The sequence below is a fragment of the Nanorana parkeri genome, unplaced genomic scaffold, assembly GCF_000935625.1.
Source record: "Nanorana parkeri isolate BGI_ZX_2015 unplaced genomic scaffold, ASM93562v1 scaffold599, whole genome shotgun sequence".
Lineage (NCBI taxonomy): Eukaryota > Metazoa > Chordata > Amphibia > Anura > Dicroglossidae > Nanorana > Nanorana parkeri.
Genome location: NW_017306867.1, coordinates 392932 through 418158, shown reverse-complemented (window position 1 = coordinate 418158; position 25227 = coordinate 392932). Strand labels below are relative to the sequence as shown.

The 25227-nt window shown below is 40.0% G+C and overlaps 1 protein-coding gene across 4 annotated transcripts in view; it reads right to left on the bottom strand.

The window, feature by feature from the left end:
• Window positions 1-25227, bottom strand: part of APP (amyloid beta precursor protein) — a 207434-nt gene that overhangs the window by 139689 nt on the left and 42518 nt on the right. For all 4 annotated transcript variants that reach the window (XM_018562783.1, XM_018562782.1, XM_018562785.1 and 1 more), the window contains exon 2: window positions 8960-9127. In XM_018562783.1, the coding sequence (XP_018418285.1) occupies window positions 8960-9127 (168 nt within the window). The remainder of the gene's footprint in view (window positions 1-8959; window positions 9128-25227) is intronic.

Here is a 25227-nt window from a genome sequence, read left to right as displayed (position 1 = left end):
ATATTATATATATAAAAAATGTCCAGCAAAAGTGACAGAGGGCTGAGGCAAACCATTGAACGTTGACAGGGGTGATTACAATAGTCAGCTTTTATCCATTTTTGTGAAAAACTTTATTCCAAAAAGAACAAAAACATGTTGCCATAAATGCCTAAAAGTATTGGATGGAGTTTGAATTGAATGTATTAAGTCCAGTCCATCTAAATCGGCTAGTGCATCTAACACTACCCTATCAACAGGTAGACAATGCTGCTGTCCAAGGGTGGCTTTGTTGCTTCTCCATAGAGTGGAGCCACCCTCAGACAGGAAGTATGTTACTGGCCGGATCACCAGGTAAAGGTTTAAAAAGAAGATGAATGTAGCCACCACATTTACAAACTGGTAAGCTGTAATATATAAAACTGTTGTTATTGGGTTTAGATACGCTTTAAGGTAATGATCCCACAATGGTTTTATATTTATGTGGTTTATTACGCGAGTCCTGGGGTAAACAAATGTTATAGCTGTTGATTTATTGACAATGAAAGTCCTTTTAAATGTTTATTTGGATCTTGGGAAGGAGGAGGAGTCTTTTTCCTTTATGTTATTGCCAATATTTCCTTCCCTACATACTCCAAATATAATGCATAATAAACAATCACTCCTCTTAATTCTGCAATTTGTCTACACCTGGCGGAGAGACAAAGAAGTGGAAAGATGATATGCAACAATAGTAATAAAACAGAAATCAGTTTTCACCAGGTGTTATTTTAATGAATAGTGCCGTGCTTTTTTTAACATGAGATTTCCTTGAATGGGTGTGAGGAGCTTCTGCGATCTTTCAGGAGGTCTTTCTGTCCTGGTTCCAAGCCACATTATGCTGCTTTTACATACTCAACAAATGCCCTAGTACACAAGCCCTTCTACTAATGCCAGGACCAACATGTTGTCAATATGAATTAAAATTAACAGTTAGCATCTAACTTGTCCCTTTTCATTTAAAGCACTGAACAGCATCTATTTCATTAAGGTCTCCTTCAACCTGTCTAGTATCCTGCGGTGCTTTATCACACGCACAATGCCAAGTACTGAGGTTAAACAGCCTCATTTTGAATGGCCAAAATACACCAAAAAAAAAGAGAAAACCAGACAGGAGACTTTATTTTAAGCACAGAGCTCTATAGCACACAGATAGTTCCCATATCTGTGTTGGGTTGCATTTGCAAAGTGCATTGGGGTGCCACTCAAAAACCGGTAAGCACCGCTGATCATGCATTACTGGATTACCATGTTAATGCAATGCATAGGTGAGATGAGACAGTTGTTCTGAATCATCAGTCAACATTTTATATCTCCCCTTGGGTAGATGGGAAAATTCAGGTGCATTCAGCCAGCATTTGAGATCAGTTTGAGATTCTTCTGAGATCAGAGATCATCAACAGGAAAATCTCACCTGCAGCTGGGCTTCCCCTAAGCTGCATCAACTGGATTCAAGTTGCTTTTGTATGACTTACATAGGGCAGAGTTCAAATGCACATTGATGCCCTAACTCTACTAGCGAGATACCTACACCAAAAATTCAAGTTCCACTCAACTGCAGGAAAGCCAATCGATTATTCATAACGTTATATGAGGGGTATGCGATTTCACCCCCGAAAAAACTAAGAAATTCAACTCGCAACCAAAACGTCAGCTCCGGGTGCACTTTAATACGATTACTATTATATACATCACTCAGTGTCTCAGTGTAGTTACATTATACTTGATGCTAGTGCCATAATGAAGGAGAACAATGGTGATACTGAAAACTCTAGAGTCTAATGACCTGCTTATTTCTTCCTAAGAGCTTTGTCAGGCTGAGACAAGCAGCACAAAGTCAGCAATTGAATCCTAATAAATGCCGGCTGCAGATGCACATCAACCAACAAGATGGTAGGCTAGATTGAGGCCTCCAGCTGACATCTGTTTTGCGATTCAATGCATTTACCGCACGGATCTGCACAGAGCACATTATACACTTGCCGGTTCAGCAAAACACTCAGAAAGCAACATAAAAGCTTTTTTTTTATATCAGATGATATATTTATATGCAGTGATTTACTGTAACCATTGTTCAAAGCTAAAAAGAAAGGTAAAAAGCAACGCAAATAAATTTGTATTAATAATAGTATAAATTATAGAGAAACATGCATACAAGCAATAAACTAAAATCAATAGGTGGGGGTCTCTCTTGCAGTAAAGCACTTCTGAGTAAAACTTGTGGGCCGGTACTTTGAGACCCTGTTCTAAACCGGTACTATGTGGCCGGCACCCAGTTGACAAGTCAGGCACGCAGTCACGGACCGCTGTCGGATGCAGACAGCATTGCTGCTTCTCCTGACAGCACTCAAATCCTTTCGGCCAGTGCTCTGCAATGCATTAGTAAACGCTGGCCAAGAGGATGGATTGGTAAAGTCTGCACCAGACCTCATTAATCACCACTGGATCACCAGGGATCGAGCCTCTTTGCAGCCTCCTACCTGAAAAATGGTAAGCAGGAGAGGGTGCTCTTTATGGGGGGGGGGGGGGGGAAGTGTATTAGGCTCCACTCACACCTGTATGTTTAGGTGCGATTAGGGATTCCTGCATCAGAAACTTGTGTTTTCCTGCAACAGGAATCCCAAATCTGGGGTGGTGGACTACAATCTCAATACAAATGTGTAAACTAATATGAGATTGTAGTCCATAACAGGAGTGAGCTTGAAGCGGTGGTGCAAAAAATATATTAAACAATGTGAAATAATGTGTGACTCCTTAATATTCGAAGATATGCAAATCAATCAGCATAAATCATCAAACAATGTGAATAGTGTGTACATATATAAAGAATGATCTTCAGATTGGGATTATATGATTACACATATACATTTTTTCATCATTTTTTCATCACTGTTTGAACTGATCACGAGTCATCTCTGTCCTGTGAGGATCGGATGAAGTTTTGTAATTTATATGGACTTTAGTTATTTATATAGTTATATTTTATTATTGATCATTCTTTATATATGTACACACTATTCACATTGTTTGATGATTTATGCTGATTAATATTTGAAGATATGCAAATCAATGAGTCACACATTATTTCACATAGTTTAATATATTTTTTGCACCATAACTATTGTATTTTATGTGTACATTTTATATATACGGTGGTATACACACATAGGTGTGTTTTGGGGTTGTTTTATGGTCTACTTGGAGATTTAGGGGGTCTTATTCAACTGTTTCACAATAAGGGGAGATAGCGCAGTGTATTGTTTTAGCACTTGAAGCAGTGGTTACTTTACAACACACACAGGGACCATGTGGAGCAAAAGTAGCCACCCTCCAGAAGGAAGGACAGTGTCCGCACCAATTCAGAGATGATTTGAGGATCTACAGCCGAGTGATACACAAATAAGATACATTTTTGTTAATAGTTAAGGTACTTGAATGCATTTTTAATATTTAACTGCTGAGCTTAGTGTCACTTTAATAAGGGATTGAAGCACTTCTAAATAAACATATAAAGCATTGAATCCCATACTGGTCTACTCATTCATAACCCAACACAATCTAGTTTTTTTGGTGCTCTGCAACTCTCAAAAGAATCAGGAGTATATGCCAAGCTTGAGTCTACAGTTAATAAACATTTCCATACCGGGTTGGGGCTGCTAGGCGTTGGAATAGGGTGTGGGGGAAGAGCACAAAGTAAGGCAATATATCTGATTTCACTCAACTGAGTGGCAGATTTAGAATATTCAAACGCCTAAACTATATTGGTTAGGGAAGAATGTAAAACAAATGGAAAAGCGCACTACCTGGAGTACCAACTGTTGGGGACGTGGGCACAAGTGATTGCAATAAAGTTGGATAATGAAGAGCCTTCACCTCGTATCTCGGCTTGACAAAGAGGCAAGTACCTCGAAACGCGTAGCGCTATCTGAACCCACTGGGCACCTTCTTTGACGCCCAGCGGGTTTAGCAGACTCCAACTCATTGCGGCCCCCTCTGTCTTCATGTGCAGCCTGTCGTACAGCCTGACCCACTGACACCTATCTAGCGGTCACCATGCACTGCCGTTGCGGCCAGGTCGGGCCATCCCAGTCTGCACAGCTTGAATATATGATCGTTCCTGCCAGCCCTATACCATCTAGGCACGCATTCATCCATCCCATCGTTACCCCACTTGTACCCTGGCCAAATCAAGCTCCACACGGGGATCACAGACGATTTTCTTCCGAGACACAGGGACATCTTAAACGTAAGTCTCTCCATACAGTAGTAGCGCTCTAAATAAATCTGTGTATATATTGGTTAGGGGTCAAGTTTATATTACAGTTTGAGATTGAGCTGCCCAATGACAGATGACACAAAGCAGCAAACAGCCTTGAAAACAAAAACACGAGTCTAAAATTCCACCTGCTAGCTGAAAAGTAGACATTAAAAATATTAATACAAAGTATATAAATTTACCCCCAAAAAGTTCAAAACCACTATAAATTAAAGTCCGGCATTTTCTTAATTATGGTATTGTAAGGCAGGTGTGTTTGGAGCCACACAAGGCTCTAAGTTACTTGTTACATAACTTCCAACAGCCTCTGTTATTACGCATTAGCTGTGTATTAGAACATCTCCTTGATGTTCTCTCTTCTTGTGCTGTTATTGACCTTCTGAAATACCTACTCCTTCCAGACATGGAGTATGGGACCTTCTCCCAGGATGCAGTAAATATGCCTGGGCAGCCAGGAGGAGGAAGAAAGCTGACCCTGTCTAAGCTCTGACATTATCAGACATAGAACATACATAGTGATAGGACACAACACCACTAAGTGGGCAGATAGAGAGTGTCCTTTGAATAGAATTTGCCCTTTATAGAGAAGTGTTATATGATAACATTTTCAGTAGGTTCATTTTTTTTTTGTACTTCATTACATTGGAATAGGGTTTACTAGCCAAAAAAGGTCAGGAACCTCAGTTATCAGACAAACCATCATGTTTAAAAAATATATACTGTATATATAAAAATAATATTATTATTATTCATGCTTTAACCCACAGCAACAGTTTGCGCGGCGCTTCACAATATAAGGAAGACATTACAGTTACAATACAAATCAAGACAAGATGGTAAGGAAGGCCCTAGTACACAAATGAAAATGTAAATAATAAATCTCGCGCCAATAACCTAATCCAAGCTACAAAGCACTTAATGTCCACCCAAAAAACAGATGAAGATAAAAATAAATAAATATGTGCCGAGCTAGATATATAGATTGTATATATAAATAAAATGTGAATCCTGGATGGATCGTACAAACATAATCAAATCCTTCTTAAATCAAATGCAACAAATAAAGTGCTTCACCATCAAATATTGTAATCAAAATGATGTACCACATACATCAAGTGTTCCAAACATTGCACTATATTGTGAACTCTTGAGATGTATATGTGTGTTTGATATACTGTTGTGAAGGACAATACTGTGTGGTAGAATGTTTGGAACACTTGATGTATGTGGTACATCATTTTAATTACAATATTTGATGGTGGAGCACTTTACTTAAGTATATATATTTATATACACACACACACACACACACACACACACACACACACACACACACACACACACACACACTTGTTAGCTCGGCACATATTTATTTACCAAATTAAAATGTGTTAATATTTAACTTTTTTGATGGATGAACTGGCTGTTGTACCAAACAGTATACATATCACAGTTTCCCTTTGAATAAAATAGATTAGCCTTTCTTAACCAGGGTTCCATGGTACCTTAAGAGTTCTTCCATAGGTTGCTAGCGGTTCCTTGGAGCAGTAGTGGAATAATGGATCACCTGAAAGTGCTTGCATAGTTCTGCCACCAATATTACTCAGCTAAGCCAGCAGCATGGGAGTACTGACCCCCAATGTAAGGGGGTATTCTTGCCACTGACAACCAATGTAATAGGGCATTCTTTCCACTGATCACAATTGTAAAAGATGTCTTTCTCCAGTGGTCACCAACCTAAGGGTGCCATTCCAATCTTCATAAATAATAAAATGTAAGGGGACAGCTTTTGACTGTCTAAATTTCTTCTCTGGCTGTTAATATAAATGTAATTTCATGATATACAAAATTATTTTGATGTATAGTGTGTGTACGTATGTGTGTTTGAGGGGTAGAATGCTAATAATTATCCACTCTAACTGACAAATATATGCCAACATTTTTTATTTCTTTCTATATGTATAACTTACTGATCACACTAACGAACCATGAGTAGTAGATATATACATTTTAGCAGGGTTTCTCCGAGATCTGATTGTTATTTCAAAAGTTCTATTTAGCACAATGGTAAAAAGAAGGTCAGAGAAGGCTGCAAACGATACTTCAAAAGGTCCATTCCAGGAACAGCATAAAAAGTAATTATTTAGAAAGATGAGGATTTTATTAATATGTCTTCTAATACCATATTTGCCAGAAAGGTAGAGGTTTTAGTCAGCTTAGATATTTTACATTTCCCAGTGGCTCTTTACAGGTTTATTATTAGAAACAGTGGCTTTCACATTCCGACAGCTAATTTTCATGACTGGATGCTCTCGCAGATTAAAAAGGTAGAACAAGCTGCCATGACTGAGTGTTCCGTATCCACCAATCCCCATAAGCCTCTCTAACTCATCAACAGGAGGGAGCTGGGGAAAAATAATTATGTCAGTCAATGTGATTCTTCTTAAATATGCAACAAATCTGCTTTATGGGGATTTTCACTGCGGGAGAGGAGTAAATCTGCGTGGAAAATGTACAGGTACCAAGGATTGTCAAGCACTGCCAAGAATACACAGAAAACAAGAAAAATTGATGAGGTGGCCATACTGTGACATCACCAGAACAGTCAAATGGCTACAGCTACGGAATCTCCTACTTAGTACAGAACAGGCTGGCTGCATCCACATAAATATTAATGAAGACCTTGAAATGCCTGGATTTACAGAGGACAGTTTACAAAATGGTCAGAAGAAAGAAATCTATAAATGAAATGACACAAAATCAGAGCAGGATGGAGGCTGCCATTGCACTTTCTCTTAAAGGAAATGCATCCTGCTTTGCATTGCTACACAAATGTTTGTTTTGTTGCTGCTTCTATTGATTCAAGTCTATGGGCCTGCTGAGGAACTGAAAAAACTAGAAAGGCTGAACCACAGATTTGCTGTTATTTGATTAGCAGCATCCTTTAAAATACTCTTTACATTTTATACGAGTTATAAAGCAGGGCAGTGACCAACTTTAAAATCCCTCCTGTGCATCATATTGCCTCCTTTACTTCTTTAACAAGAATCCCAATTTAAGGCATCTTTAAACCCCAAATTAAATTAAAATATTGCAGCTTAGCAGTCCTAAAATGTGTTGTCTGCGTTGTTTTTTTTTTTTTGGGGGGGGGGGGGGTGTTTCCTGGTAATCCGCAAATAACTCACTTCCTCTCACTGGGTGGCTATGCTCACTCCTTCACTATATGTCTTTGGAGGAAGCCGTTGGCGTCACCCAGGGTGATGTGGACTACAAATAGATTCTTCCTTTATTCATCTCCATTATATTGGGGAGGATAATTAGTAGCGTAGAGATGACAGCTTAAGAGGCAGGTAAGTAGGTAATATTTGTGCTTTCAGCTCACAGGAAGTGACAAGGACATGGCAGTTCTGGCAAGACAAACTGGTATTTTCTGCACTTGCTTAAAAGGTATTTGTCTGAAATATGAACACATCGAAGGACAAGCAAGCTACAATGTATTAAAAATGTTGTTCTTGGGTTTACATACCCTTTAACAACAGTGACCTGGAGTGGTCATGTGCTGAAATACAACAATGCCCACGCAATAGCAAAATATCAGTAATGGCAAGAAACATATACAGAGATGGTGAAATCTTGGACAGTAAAACAAACATTACATGTTCAGTTAGGCACCTTTAATTTGAAAGATATTCACAATAATATTTCTTACATAGGTTTTGATTAATGTTAGCAGTAAAATCTGCCTGTGTTTCATTTCCCCTCAACGCACAGCATATTTGGGATATAGTATTTCTAGCAACCGTATGAATATGTATTTAGTAGGGATGCACCGATACCAGTTCAGATATCAGTGCCGATACTTGGCATTTTCATGAGAACTGCCAGGGTTGCAGCGGTTGCAGCTGGGACCTGGCTCTGGCGCTCCATCACTGTCCTGAAATCATTAGTCTGTATTGTTTTAGAAAATCTGTCACATGGCAATAAATAAACAAAAACGTATCAGTACTCGTACTTACAAAAATGGTATCGGTGCACCTTTATTTATAGAAACAAAATCATACATTAAAACCGAGATGTACAAATCCCAGGACCTCTGTGTGCTCCTTACACATGACATCTGCCTCCTAACTTTTGAATGTTTCTCTAGTCTAGTCTTGGAGCTCGAAAAGTATCTGTACTTGTACCGAGTATGGTACTTGATATCGGTGCATCCCTAGTATTTAGCTAAAGATGCTAAGAAAACAGTCCATCATCTGTATCCCTCCAATCTTTCATTAATTTCTAAAAGTAAAGAAGGGCTCTTGATGTAAAGGTGGACACTAATGTGAAAGGGGTGTTCGGATGTAAAGGGTGTACCCCATATTATGTTTTTGTGTGGCGTCCCCCCTAAAATCCTGTACATTTAAGACTGGGATGCCTTGAGATTTTGCATACTTTTAAAGAGTGCTGTGATGGAAAAAAGAAACGCTGATCTAGAGCAGCAGAAATCTGCCAGTTGGCCACAAGGCAAGGTAAGAATAGTTCCACTACAGCGCACCACATAGGGCTAAAGGGAGAACTTTGTCACCAAGTAACTGTCACCCTACAGATCCTACTGCCCCCCTCCCCATCCATGAAATGTAATGGTATAGTCCATGCACAGTTGTATATCATATAGGCACATACCTCTTGGCAGTACTGCAGGATTCCTTCTTTGGTCCCAATACAGGACTTCGTTCCAGAGGCGTCATTTTCCCACTTTCCAGTCTGAACATTCATGTGCATGTTAAGCTTGCCACAGAACATTGCAATCTGTGGCTCTGCTAGCAATCCAGCATTCCCATCGGAAGGGACCTAGAAAAGAAACCAAATATGTTACATCACTGGAGACAAAAAAACACTGATGACTGTATTTCTACAACTTGTGGTTCAGCTGTGTTTATATTTATACAATAAAGTGCACACATCAGTAGAGAACTTGACCAGAAGCTGGTGGGTGGCAGAGAAGAGTACTGGCCTGGCAGTGTGCCTTTGATCTGGAGTAACCCCAGTCATTTTCTCCACACTGGAAGATCACATTATTTCAGCAGTCTGCAGCTCAACATCTGGATGATTAATAACTGCAGGATTCCCACAGTGACTCAAACGGAAAAAAAAAAGTAGACAATCTGTGCAGTTCACGTGGCAATGAGAATTGTCAGATAGGTCACCCACCGAAATAGGCCGATGGCAAATATATATGTGAGTGACGCAAGTGTTTATGTTTAGCATGTGACACACTCCTATGCAAAATCCAGTGCACTATACTGGGGATAGTGCCTATAGGCATTTGCCAGACCTTCACAGTGTGTAATAAAAGCAATGCAAAAACTAAATCTCAAAATGACCTTAAAAGGGAAATTATAAAATGTAATAGCTGATGAGCTGGTGCTAAGTACGCTGAAGACAGAAAAACTGTATAAGGAACAGGAACTTCATGAGCACATTGTATTGAGAACGCGTCATAACTGAGCTTATACAAGAATAGAAAAATCCTGAAATAAATCTTATTCTGGAATAAATCTGAAATGATTCCTACTGTGCCAGCATACTTATTCACCAAGTGTTATTTATTTTGAGTCCGAATGTCCGACTTATAAAAGGACTCATTTTTTAAAATCAACTCTTGCAATGGGGCTACCCCCACACTGCAAGGGTTAACTGCTTGTTTTGGTCTAGGGAGGAAAATAAAGTTATACTCACCCAATCCTCCAAGCCGGCTGTGACCGCTCTACCTGCAGCCTGTCTTCTCCCCTGCTGCAGCAATGTTATGTCCCTCGGCATCTTCACATCCTATACACTGTGTACAGAACTTTAGGGACCTTAGACCGCTGCAGCGGAGGAGGAACGAGGCTGGAAGGACCAGTCTAAGAGCAAGCTGGCTCAGAGGATCGGGTGAGAATAACTTTTTTATTTTCATCCCTAGACCAATTTCCTCCCTAGACCAAGATGAGTGGTTAACCCTTGCAGTGTGGGGGTAGACCCACTGCAAGGATTAATAAACATTTTGCTCTGGGGTTTGTTTGTTTTTAAAACAGAACACCAGGCACACAGCTAGATACACAGATACATATAAGGAAGCTTTTTGCCTGCAAAAGAATTTGTATTTATGTCCATCCAGTCCTAAATAGTACTACCCTACCCTACCACACAGCCCTGTCTGGCAGGTCAGATTTTTCTCTGCTGCAGCTAAGTAGCCTTTACAGGTCTTGTCCTTCCCACTGCCTGGACACTGAAAGGAGAAAGAGCAGATTGAGGAGCTCATCTCTCCGTCACTCTGCTTCAACCCCCTCCCCAGGCCACCTTCTCCAACCCCTGAAGGTCCCCTGCTCTGTATTTTATATTTTTGTTTTGTTTTTCCCAGACAGTGTGGTCCTGACTAATGCAGAGATCAAAGATGGAGTGGGGATGTCTATGTCCCTCTCTTCAACAGCACACACTGGGCGTCCAGATAAGCCCATGATGTCCTGCATTCACATCAGTCTTCCTGAGTTACTGACTTTGGGCATCATTCGACCTAAAAGACATATTGTGGCCAAGAAGAGGTACTGCAGGGACAGCTCAGGACTGAAGGGAAGTATTGCAGCCACAGCTTCATTTTCCAAACTGCCTGGGGGACCATAAGATTAAATAGAAATTTAGCCCGGGGTAGAACTGTGGCCAGGCTACTGTGTCCTGTAGTGATGTAGGGGCCAGAGGATGGAACTGCAGCCGCCTTTATCATCTCCAGCATTTGATAATTCCAGGAGTATCACCCGCTGTGAACAGTGGTCCCATCCTCCAACTCCTACCTAACTAGAGGTTGTAGTGACATGCAACTATAGTGGTGAGACAAGAAGGGACACAGCGGTATCCGATACCGCTGGAAGCAATGCATTCTGAAGATTCTGAAAGAGGCTGAAGCACTTCAACACAGTGAAGGTAGGAGATACAGGTAATACCTCTTCTTTTGCAGGAAACTGTTTGTGCATTTTTTTTATGTTGCTTTAACTATATGATTTGATCAGCGAACAGCTGAGATAATTCAAAGCAATTTCTGAAACCCTGTGGCCTTTGCCAAGCAAACCTGCCATCTCTGAATACACAAAACCCTAAAGCAGTGCCCCAACCATTTCCGGGGATGCTAATGTATTTTTCACATTAGCCTTTCAGCCAAACTTCCTGGGCAGACAGGAAAATAAATAAATTGAATCATTCTAAAGAAAAGGAGAAAAGGTTATTATTCCCATTTTCACCTCCACACAGGCGGGAAAATCATAATACACTCTGTTCGCTGTCTACGGGCTCACAATATTATGGTAATGCTGACTCCCACCGTATAATATATTCCATTTTCCACAGCTGTCCCGCTGAGCCATTTCAAAGAGTACAATATGAACGCCGTATGTAATCCAAGTTAAGAGTATTACAATTTCATATTTAAAACATTGTTCATTGAACATACATTTTAATGACCGAAACCGTCAGAAGGGACGAGGCGCCGTTCAATCATCAGGACTTTTGCCAGTCTCAAAAGTCCTGATAAAAGGCTTTCTTTAAATTGCATGAAATTGCTGCGCTTGGGAAATGTAGCATGTTCTTAAAATAGGTCCAAACTGCTTCATACTACAACTTAAAGGAAGGATCCATGAACTCTCAAAAGAGACCTGTCACTTTATTCATGAGCCAATAGCGAGGCTACAAGGGAAAAAAACCCTGGGGCACTTATAGCCTGTGCTACTTTATTAGTTAAGCGCACAAAAATGTTTCTTTGTTGAGATCAATTTGTCTAATTTAAAGGGGTTTTCCACATTATACGTTGTACCAAATTTTCATTACTACATTACATGCAAATGTTCCAGGTCATCCTATAAGAAGCCTTTTTTATTTCACTAAAATCACTCTTCTTGGTCAATGACTGGTGCGAAAAAATCTCAGCCACATGAACACTGTGCCTTTCAAGCAGTCATACCGGGCCAGCAGACTAGTGAAGAGAGAGAGAGAACCATTGATTGAGATTAAAAGTAACCCATGTGCCTGAAAGTAGACACCACCAGTTGCCCATGCTGTGTAAAGCAATAAGTTTTCTTTAATCCCCTCTTGCCCAGCAACACATACTTTCCCCTCTGCTCCATTTAGATTTGGTAGCCAAAAGAAATACCTGGTACTTTCAGGTATAGAGGAGCATGTGGCATTGCTGGGCCAACCAGTGCTGTCACATGGGAAGTCCAGTGACTCTTAGCTACACAAGGCTTTTCTGTAACTCCCAGTGGCTGAACAAAACATTGGAAGAGTGAAAACAATTTAAGTATATGTGTTTGTGGTGGTCTCCCAGGCATGGAGCAGCAGGTGACTCCAAGTAACCACGTTGGCGATTGGTCCAATGCGGTCACATAGGGCCAGAGAGAGTCCTCAGCCCTGCATAGGCTCCATTTGGAGCAAATCAGAATACATACAAGGCTGTATTTGGCCATTTCTGACAAAGGTTTGTGTTCAAAATACCCCATAAAATGCATCTTACTCCTTTTATAAGTGATTTTCAGCATTTTCCTGCAGAAGTCTACAGAGTGTTCAAAGTCAGATTAATGTCATCCCCTGTATTAAGATTTTCATTGAGATGGCTTCTATCACTCTTTTATGGCCCAATAAAATGTGGACGGTACTTCCTTTCGTTTTGCAACAGACACTGCTCAGTTGCTGATAATGAAGGCAGACCACCCGGTTAGCGTTTAGCTTGAGAAAGGACACTGTAATGCAAACAGCAATTTTAATGGAAGGCAATGAAACCTGCTAAAATATTTGCAACATACATAGTTTAAATAGAGGTGATTTTTTTCAACAAAAGCGGAATCACCGACTGCTCCACTCTAATCAACAATGGTACACACACACACGTCATATCAAAGTTCAGTATAATTAGGTAAGATTCTAAAAATCTCCCCAAAAATTGAACAGTGTATCTACATACTGGAGAGTGACCGTTGCCGTTTTGATCATCGTTCCTGCACATAACTTAATGAACAATTTCATCCCACTATCTCCTTGAGCGTGTGCTTTTCAAGTGACAATCATCCATTACTGGTAGATATCTTCATACACTCTCCTAATCGAGTAAAGAATGAATCAAAATTTACAACTAGATGAACCCCCTTGTGATATAAAAATCTCCCCAAAATGTTTTCCATTTCTTGACATACAAGGGACAATCCTACAATAGCCGATTAATCGATTATTGAAAAAGTTGACAACTTTTTCAATAATCGATTATAATCGATGTCGATTAGTTGTTGCAGCCCTAAAGGACATACTGCAATGTCAATTCCGCCCATGACAGGATACAATGTAGCAGATGAATAGGAGCTGGAGATTAAACTCTTCTGTAACCTGGTCTTTGGGTTTGTTTGTTTTTGGGGGGGTTAGCTTAAATGCCCACACCAAGTTTAGCAGAGTAAGTCTGCATCGTTATCTTGGCAAGAACTCTACAACTACTTTAACTGGGTAAATTTTGTGGCCTTCTATTTGTCAACTGTATTCTCATTTAAAAAATACATTAAAAAAATATAGAACTCCACAACTAATTTTTCTGTTTAACAGGGTGTCTAAGAAATAAGATCACACAAAGTTGCACATTCTAAGAGAGATGCAAGGTTCATTTTCGATTTTAGGATTGGATTTATAAAGTCGTATTGTATCACAAGGGGAGATTTTTATATCACAAGGGGGTTCATCTAGTTGTAAATTTTGATTCATTCTTTACTCGATTAGGAGAGTGTATGAAGATATCTACCAGTAATGGATGATTGTCACTTGAAAAGCACACGCTCAAGGAGATAGTGGGATGAAATTGTTCATTAAGTTATGTGCAGGAACGATGATCAAAACGGCAACGGTCACTCTCCAGTATGTAGATACACTGTTCCAAAGAAAGTTCCTTTACACTGCGTATGGGAACGTGAAGCCCCAACCAGACAGAAATGTTCGCAAACGGAGGGGAAAATATGCATGCACTAAACACAGAGCGCTCTCCGCCAAAGCTTTATTTATCAGGACTGTTTATTCATTAATATGTACTTTGTTGGAAATCACACTTTGTTTTACAGCCATCTGTCCCTATTTCTTATCAGTCTCCAGCCTGCTGGAATGATGATCAATCTTCTTTATGTTGACGTTTAATCTACATAAATTCTGTGAGTTTATGATTTAGTCCACTTGTCATCTGCTGTTTTGACATACTTGTAAAAAATTAATTCAAAGTACTTTTCAAAGAGACTTATGTACCATTTAACCCATTCTTTGACGGTTCACATTTGGTGTGATACACAGCAATCTACTGGGCAAACGTTCTATTCACCAAGGACAGAGCTGCGCATATTCGCAAGCTCAGCATCGTTAATCATGCCAATGGCATTTGACAGCTGGCCTCATTAAATGCACACACACAAAGAAAGAATACAGTTCTGGGCTCAAGTCGTAGTACACATCCATACCTCTGTATTGCTATGTAGAAATGACCACTGAATGTTAAAGATTAACTCTGGGGAAATTAAAAAGCTACCCCAGGGTGCCATTAAAAAGCACGTTTACTTACCTTATCCCTCGCTTTCCTGGCAGCTGATGCTCTTCTGCTCTCTCCCTCTGAGTTCTGGGCAGTCTTCATGCCAGTCCAGTAACATCACCATAGCTTCTTCTTCCAGCAGCGACAAGGGACTGGCATTCTTCCAGTCCTGCAGTACTGTAAACCCAGCATGTGTGATGAGGCGCTCCCTAGGAGGGCATGTAAAGAACAAGCTGGGTTCACAGGAAATGGGCAGAATGACAGAGTGTCGGGGACCTCCGTCCAAGGAGGAAACTAGGGACAACATAATTTGCCAAAAAATAGGACAGGAAGGTTTTTTAGTTGTCGTTTTTGAACAGACGACACTTTCAAACGTTCTTCTATCTAAAAAACTGAACGTTGTAGCAATTTATTTGTTTTCAACTTTAGTTGCACTTTAAGGAACTTTCAGGAGCTGTAGCTCTGGCTTCTAAAGCAGTTATTCAATTAGAAACTACAAAAAAAGTTTTGTCTTAAGACCTGAGTTCTGTAATGTCGAGGGTGTTTCATTACTCGCTAGCTCTGCAAAGGCCTAACTCGCCACAATAAAACATTCTTCAGAACATTTTTCTTGCACAACCACCAGACAGATTTAAACCATTTGCTGCTTCAATAATTTGCGGCTCCCCACCGGATAACATACAACTCTGGCAGCCACAGTGAAAGGTCCACCATAAATACACAGTGAGGCAGAAGACTCCTATACATCACAGACGAGTTTCACCTTCCTTCTGCACATAATAAATATACCACCACTCTATACATCATAACTACATCAGTAGCATTATTCGGAAAAGGGAAAGAAAAAAAAAAAGCGCAAAAAACACAGCCTGAAAAATAATTCACCTGTCAGTCATCTTAAACTTTCAAAAGAAAACAAATTCCTTATCCAGAGCAGACACTTCGATTTTCTAAACTTTTTGTTTTTTCCAGACCCCCAATGCTAAGCTTTGTTGCCCACCATATGGAAACTGTCCAATCACCTTCTTGGCCAGTAAGAACATTGCCATTGGACATAGAAAGGACCAGGTGTACAAAGTATAAATGAGAAGTCATTGGATGAAACTTCAATGCGTCATGACTGTGTTCCTGAGAAATATGCTGTCTGGGAAAGTTTTATACTGCGCTAGTCCCATCTTTTAGCTATAGATGGATTCTACCTTCACCTGTTTCTTGGGGACTGCCACCATGTTTCCTTTGTCTCCAGGGCCCACCCCCCTCCAAACGTCCCGTGCCTCTTACTACAGCAGGGGTGTACCCGGTATCTTTTTTTTGGTTTCCTTTTTGTGTTATCCAACAGGAACTGCAGGTGTCCCGATCTGTGAACTCAACTTAAGACATCTCATCAAAGTAACCAACCAAAGCAAACCAAAAGATGTGAGAAACCACTAGGCAATTCGAAACAAGTGGAAACATTCAGTTAACTACTCCTGCTATCCAGTAAACACTGCAAATGTGCTATATTTCAAAGTGTTTACTCAACTGACCTTAATCTAACTTATATGTGATCTACTGCAGAATACGAACACAGATCAGCAGGATTTCACATCTTGAAAGTTGTGCTGTATGGATCTCTCTCCTTCCTGCATCACCAACCACACTCACTAATCCAAAGCAGGTTTAAAACAGATTGGTGGTAATGATAAACCTGACTTTTTTTTTTAGATTTAGCTTTCTTTATGCAAGAGGCAACATGGAGCCTTGAGTAGGTGTTCCAGCATCACCTGCAGGTACATTCTGGGATATCCAGATTAAAGATAGGGACGTAACTGCTCAGCAGATAAACCACGCTCCCTGTGTGCATCTCATGGATTCATTTCCAGGGTTTTTTTTCTGTACCTTTACCTCCTCAGAATGTATTAAAACACCCTCTTTACAGAAGTAGTTCAGGATTTGTTTTTTTTTAATGATTTATTGCTTTGCAGTATAATACACTTACGTAAATGAGATCAACGTAAGAAGATAACAGTAGGGCAGTTGCAGACAGAAATAATATCACTACAGCATGTGCAGCATAGTTGACAGGCGTGTTGTGCAAGTGGTGCTGTCCTTATAATGTGGCCCTCCAGACCCAGAAAATTTCAGGTCTCAATGTGTGGTGCAGAGACCACAGTAAATCAACAGGGCCAATAAGAGGGAGCAACACCTGAGAAAATCTTTTTTTCAAAGTCGATCTCACATGCTGAAAATGAACTTACAGAACATCCACAAGAATTGTAAACTATGCCCAAGAAAGGGCAAATTTAGGGAAACAGTAAAAGCGAGAGAAGAAAAGAGAGCCGAAAAGGATAGAAAGATCAGGAAGAGAGAAGAGAAGACTTACCAGACTCAGTTCGTTCCCGGTTATGAGTGGGGGATATCCACTGCCCGGTATCGGGGAGGATTTGTTTTTATTAACTGAAGAGCTCGTATTTTATGTCTTAATGAATTTCAGTCTTTACACTGCACCACTGACTATGGACCGCGTTATGCAGCAACAATCAAGGGCTATACAATAAAGGACACTCACCCCTTTATGCCAATGAACCTGCTCTTATTCAGTCCACCATTCACTAATATACTGTTTTGCCTGCACTAAATGTGATGAAAAATATACCATAAAAGTCAATAGGGACAACACCTTACAGGAATACCCCATTTAGTTAAAAAAAAAAAAAAGGAGAACATAACCTATGCATAGTGCCGAAGCTTGCGCTGTTTTTTTTATTTTACCTTCCGTCCTCTGGGCAGGCTGAACGGAGCGTCGAGTCACTGCTGTGGGCGGAGCTCCAGGTGGGGTACTAATGTAGGTGGCCGGTGACTGCCTAGATGACTCCACCTGGAGCTCCGCCCACAGCAGTGACGCAACGCTCCTCCGCTCAGCCTGCCCAGGGGAATCCACCTGGAGCTCCGCCCACAGCAGTGACGCTCCTCTGCTCAGCGCTGCCGACGTCCTCCTCACATGAAAGGAAAAAAAGCATTCGGCACCTCCACTGAACAGGTTAGTGAGGGCCTGATTCTGTATATGAAATAACAAAGCTGGAACTATGCAAGTTGATTGACTTCTTCTCGTCAATCACGCTAATATTTAAGGTCTTTTTTATTTCTATTTTCACTTATTGTTTTTTTTTTAGAAGAAATGTGAAAGTATTTGTTGCAGTTAAATACTTCTAGGTTACCTGGGTTTCTGTCTGAACAAGTTTTAATGTAAACTTCTAATAGTGGACACAGAAACAAGTACCTTGAATGATAGTGGAGTTTCCAACTTCTATTCTGTTTATGTGAAGATTTTACTTTTCTTGACTCTGCTAGGAACTAACATCATGCGATTAACAAAAGGATAAGATGCTTGTTGGTGAAAAATTAAACTGAAAGACTTTCATCTGTGAATAATCATATCAGGATTTTAACATGCAAAAGGTGCAGGCAGTGACACCACTAGCCCCGGGCACCTGGAATGCATTTCCTAGGTCTCCTAGGCAGTGCTTCATTTCTCAGCTAGCAAAAAAAACTTTCACTCAACTCTACTCTCTACACCCTTACTTCTCCGCATTACTACTTGTATTGGTGTGGTCCACCAAACTGAAAAACACTGCAGACAGCTAAATGTTTCTTCTATCTTGATTCAAATCTTTTCCTTGAAACAACAGTTTGCACATTTCCTCAAGTTATGAGAAGTGAATTGTTAGTCCTGCCCTGTTTCCTGTAGATGGTTCTATAGTACATTTCCTGGCACAAGAGAAAATGTCTTTGCTTGAAGGACAGATGGGTAATTGTAGTGCAGCTGCCTGCCCTGCAATTCTGCAAAATGAAATCATCACTCTGACTTGTACCACAAAACACAAACACTTCATGTTAGCAGGGGAGAATTGTAACTCTATTACTGCAGTGTACTGGAAGTGTGTACCAGGTTAAATGATCCATAGTACACACTTCCAGTACACTGCAGTAATAGAGTTACAATTCTCCCCTGCTAACATGAATAGGTTAAATGATCCCAGAGGCAGATGCATGAAAGGATTTGTAGTTTCGCTGTAGCTGTGTGAAAGCAAATGCAAATGTTTTATTGTTCTATAACAGTCTTAAATTAAAGTTCTTCCTAATCATAAAGAAATAGGCCTAAAATCATTAGTCTGTATTGTTTTTTGTTTTTAAATGTCACCTGTTCCTATAAGAAAAAGTATCGGTAATTGCTATCGGCAAGTACATGAGGGGAAGTACTTGTACTTGGGCCTGAAAAAGAGGCATCGGGAGATCCCTACTTGTGGCCATATTGTTTACACACACAAAAAAAACCAAAGAAGGACCCATTAAATTTCCTATCTCTCGGAAGTGCGGCAGAAATCAATGGGGGCGGTTATAATGATTTGAAAGCTATCATACTGAAATCAGGCTTAAGCACAGATCCTCCGATCTTTTCAAAGAGTAAATACATTGGAGCTGTGCATTATAAAATGCCACATATCTTGTTTTAGTAATATCTCAAAGAAAAGATTGCATTAACTTGTCAGTTTGAGAAGCAACAAAACATAACTGAACCAGGCACACCAAATCTGTATGTAAGCCTTCAGATATTGCAGATCAAATGGATAAACAGGCAAAATGCTTCCTAAACATGGATGCTAAGCTTGGCCAAGAGTTGGTGTTTTTTCCTATAAATAGTGAAGTGGCAGAAAATTATGGCAGCAAACAACAATGATCAGAAGAGGTTTTCTAACCTGACCAACAGATAAGTAACCACCCACCCCCTTCACACACAAGCACACCTTCCCTCCAGGGGTATAATAACAAGAGTCACATAAAGCAACTTAAAAGATGAAAAATATCACAACAACTCGGGTTTTATATCTGGACTAATAAGTTCTTAAAAATATTTCCAAAGACACACTGGATCCCCAGGACATAATAATGAAATAAATTCCCGTAACGTGTAATGAAAGACACCAAGTATAGATGACATTTTGTTCTGTCTCGGATCGTTGACCATGGAGGGTATCGGCTTCCAGCAGCTATTTGAAATTCTGATCAGCGTTGAGACGGGAATCCAGTCTATCTGTGAAAGTAGTTCAATGTATCATTCACATCGCCAAGATTAATCGCTTCCCTTCAGAAAAGTACGTGCAAGTCCAGCACAGAAAACTCCCGCTGAATTCTAATAGCCGGGAACTGCAAAGTGAGCCTGTTTATGGATCAGAGCTCCTCCGTCTCCCACTATAAATAATACAGAGATATACAGGAGGAAGGGGACCGTATCTTACCTGCAGATTCTACTGCATGACATTCAAAAACATTCAAAGAAAAGCAGCTGAATTCATTCAAAATAACCACTAATACCTGGCATGGAAATCCAGTACCTAACTCTCTTACATAGGGCTTCACATTTAAAAATGGCAGGCCTTCCAAACCAGTACATGAGCCCACTGAAGGCAGAGTTACACATTTGAAGTTTTCTGAGGTACTTCACCCCTTAACCACAAACAAAGCTCTGCTACATAAGCCACAAGCTGCCACAGTATAGTTACTGGCCACAGTTGGCAGCGTAAATACCTAATTTTAATTTGATTTCAACCCTGTACTTTGCAGTGGCACTCTGGGACCAGGAGAGGGAGGAGCAGCACTTGGGGCCAACCAGATGTGGTGCATGCAAATGTAGTGACAAGGAACATGCTGACAGTGGCGAGAGCAATGACCATATAGGCCTGAAGTTGCTCCTTCAATGTCCAATCACAGACTGGGGGCAGGAAGGCGCCCAAGCAGAGAAAAATTGGGTCCTCAACCTGCCTATGCTGTTTGGAGGAACAGCAAAATTTCAGGCAAGAATAGACAGTTTTATAAACCCAGTAGCAGGTAAAATAGATCTCATACACATCTGTCAGTGTTTTTTTTTTTATCTGCTTGACTGGAATTAATATTTAAAGTGAATTTCCACTTTTGCAGTCAAATTTGTAAAACCACCACCATATGTTTGTTATGTGTTCCCATTTACACAGCATACCTAAAAATATTGTTTGTTCATAAAAAAAGTTGTTACATTTCTAGTTGTTTCTCTGAAGCAGGTTTATACATCGGACTCTATGTGGAGCGTGAAACTGTTCAGAATAACTTAGAACGTATCATTAGGGGACAGACTGAGGGACAGTTTTTTAAAAGTGCATTAACATACAATATAGCAACCAAACTTTGAGATCTTAAACTGTTTGTTAGGACAGACAGTGTGCACAGCTAGGGGAAGCTAGGTAGGGCTTTTTAAGCAATTGAAAAGTTAAGCAGCAATATTTTATTTTTTTATGTTATGTAATGTAAAGGGGAACAGTAACAAATATAAAGTAGGTGGTATCCCAACTTGGATAAGTGGAAATATACTTTAAAGCATTTAACAGAAAGCAGGTGAACCATGTTTATAGTACAACAGCAGCCAAAAGGTATATTTTAGTTATAGTGGGTAACGTAGGGAAGGGATTGAATCATTGTTAGGTTTTTTGGGGGGGAACCTTTCCTTTCCATCTCACTGACCCAATAGGAATCTCATCAATGGGAACAATGCTATGATAACTCAAAATATGCTTTACAGAAAATACACTATAAATCTTTAAAGAGCTTAAACTATTTAATATGTTTCTAAGTGTATACATTTTATGGATCTTATCTCAACTAAAAATAAATTTAAAAAAAAGGACTACCAGAGCACTATGATTTATCTAAAAAGAGATCACTGCATAGCCTACCAGCTTTCGGGCTCACTATGTGACTGAAAACTCGTAAGAAGCCATCCCATAAGAAAGGAGTCACACAGCTGTCTCATTTACTTACACTTGCAAATTGAAAGCTTTGTTAAAGTCTCAGAAATAGATATGCAGTTAGACTGACTTTGTACAAAACAACCTCCATTTTTATAGTCTAACTTCAGCTCTCTTATTAAAGCAGCTGTGCAGGGTGTCTAAATATGACTGTGCTTAATATGCACAAATGTAAGACCTGTGGGTGGCTGTTACTCCGCTCTGCCAGCACAAAAAAATGTAGTATAAGAACAGAAAGCAGTGGGAAAAAAAGGTATTAGAACGCGTTTTCCAAGCCCCCCCCCCAAAAAAAATCCTAAATCAATAATATGTAGTGGTACAGAACTAAAAAAGAATTACATTTGGGATTTAAAGGAGAACTATGGAGGTGAGTGATTTTCCCTCAACCTCATAGTTTGAGCCGACGTGTGACAATGAAACTTGGCGGTCTCAGTATACCGCGAGAACTATGGGGAAAAACACTTACCCCATAGTTCTCCTTTAAGCTTCAGCTATTGAGCTTGGTAAACATCATCTGAACATCTGAAAAAGCTACTAAAGTTGGAAAAAAGACCAGATAATATGTTTATGCAAAGTTTCATATCAACTTGACTTGATTTTCTTTTAAAGTCCTGAGCATAATAAAAGGAAAATATGCAAAAGCCCACCAGACATTCCCTTTAAATAAATAGAATGAAAATAATTTTTTTTTTTAAAAACACTTCAGAGAAGGAAAAAAAAAATGACACTGTTCTATTATGAAAATGCCTAGTTTTTCAACTATTTGTTTAATCCCTTCTGGGGAACAATTCTGGCAATCAGCTATGTGTTTCTATTCTACCCAGCTCTGCTGTAGCTATTGTAATAAAAGGCTTTCAAGGGGATTAGGTACTCCAAAACTTCCATTTACCCAAAATTAGCCCAGCAATCTAGTTATCATTACATTTTTCAGCCAGTGAAAGAAAGAAAACATTTTTTTCTTCCCAATTTCTTCATTTAGGTGCACAGTAATTTATGGTAATGGCACATTTTAGACACAGCAGTAAGGTAGGTAAGAATTATAGCTGACATTACAAAATATTGTACATTTTGGGGAAGGCAATATAGTTACATAGTATTTGAGGTTGAAGACACAGGTCCATAGAGTTCAACCTTTATGTGTGTAGTGTGTGCATGTGTGTATAGGAGTCCCTTGGGGTCTGTTTTAAGAGTACCTGTACCCCTGTATGTTATGGTCACTGAGGAAGGAATCCTAATTGATTTTTGAATAATTCAATAATCTCTGCTGATACCACTGCTTGTGGCAGCGAGTTCCAAAATGTACCACTCTGAAAGCCCCTACCCCCTTTGTGGTTAAATCTTTTCTCCACCAATTTTAGGTGGTGGCCTCTAGTCTTTGTTAGGGAATGTAGAGAAAAAAGTTTATTGGTGATGGCGCCGTCCCCACTAAACATTTTGTACATTAAAATCATGTCCCCTCTTAATCTTCTCAATTCCAGCGTGAACAAGTCTAAATCTAGTAACCTTGTCTCAGAGCTTTGGTCCTCCAGTCCCTTAATAGGTTTAGTTGCCCTTCTCTGGACTCTCTCCAGCATCAGGACATCCTTTCTGCGGATAGGTGACCAAAACTGAACCGCTTACTCAAGATGAGGTCGAACCAGTGATCAATACAGTGGCAAAAGTATTGCTTTATCTCTACAGTACATTCCCTTTTTAATGCATGACAGCTTTGTTTGTCGCAGCCTGGAATTGCGTGCGGTTATTCAATTTGCAGTCAACAATGACCCCCAAATCTTTTTTCCAGTGGAGTACCCATACATTAGAGCTGCAACAGTTATTCGATTAAGTCGATTAAAATCGACGATGGAAAACGTTGTCAACGTTTTCCATCGTCGATTCGTCGGCTAAAATTCAAATTTCCCGCTCGCCGCTGCTTACGCCCGCCGTTTACGCCACTTACGCCCGCTGCTTACGCCACGCCCACATCGTTTAAGCCTCTATAGCTCGGCTAACTAATCGATTATGAAAATAATCGTTAGCTGCAGCCCTACCATACATATCACTTTGCTTATTTCAGTACTGAAGGTTGTTTAACCCTTATGGACCAGAGTGAGTTTCAGAATTCTGTAATGGGCCCACTGATTTGCCAATAACTGTCATAACTTATAAAAAAGCAAAATGCATACTGTACCATTTCTTTTTGGAGACACGAAAGGGTTTCTACTGGTATTAAAGTCTTCCAAGAATAATGTTACTTTGTGTGTACTTAAGTCAATTATGTTGCCTAAACTAAATTTTCAAAAAATATTCCTCCAGACCCATGTGAAACCGCCTCTTCACATGGGTCTGGGTCTGTTGCATGCCTGGTCCCTCACTGCACTCAGTGGTTCCTCTAGCCAACCCCACAAAAGGACACTGTAGTGATCTATGATCAGTGGAAAAATCCACAACGTGTAGCAGAGGACACAGACATCTGACACTCGTGGAAGCATGGAATGTGAAGACATAGTTCTTGAATGGAGAGAAGATTGGAAGAACGAACTGGACAGGTGAGTATAAAGCCTCCTCTTATGCAATTGGTTACTTTCTTTGTAACCTCGCAACATAATTGCTTTAAAGAGGTATATGTTTATCAAAACAAAAGCTGGAGAGTTTTACTCAAACTAAATTACCATGACAGCACAGTAGTAGTAGCAGGATGCAAAAAATAAATTACAAAAATCAGGGAGGCATAAAAAATTCTAGTCTGGCCTTCCTCCATGTTATTTTTTTCAGAGTATACTAGGAAGTTCTTTACCAGTTGGCAGGTTGATTGGCCATAGAGTAAGGACAGCATAGTTTCAGCACCAATGTCACTCAAAAGAGCCAGTAGTGTGGAACTTGTGGAGTCTAAATTCTTGCTTCTGTGATAACTATCAACACCAATTACTCTTTTTTTAGACCCTCTGTAAGGTGAAAATTCTCCAATGACCACCAACATGAATGGATAGTACTAATGCTTTTATTTGGTAAGTAGAAGGTGTGGGGTACTGGATCTCTTAAAGAAGTAGATCTTAAGCAGTATTGAGGGATTATTCTCCTTAGGCAGCTCTGTTAGGAGTGGCTGCCAGACGGTTGGCTGTTTGCTTTAATAGGGACTGGGTGTTCAAAGAAGAAAGCACCAAAAGCAGAATGGATGAAGTCCCGATTTGATTTGATTCTTTTTCTTATATAATTTAAAGCCAATGCAATTAGGGGGTTTAAAGGGTCCTGGTGAGGATTGGACAAAGTGTGCAAAGGACCAATAAAATTGGAGGGATCCTGAGGGGTAATTAGTATGATTTATTTCCGATGATGATTAAAGCCTATGTAAACGTATTACTTTATTAATTGTCATTGATATATTCTGTGTCTCCGCAGTCCCTTTCACTATGAAAAACCCAATGACCCTGCCAGTTCTTCCTGTTTTCCTGACTGTGACCATGTCAAGCACGGAAGCAGTTCTATGCCATCATAGACTGTTTGCATGCTTGATCTATTTATTGGAGTTGCAAGGATGCAATGACAACGCACTGCGTGCCTGAACTCCCGTGGTTTGCAACCCCCCC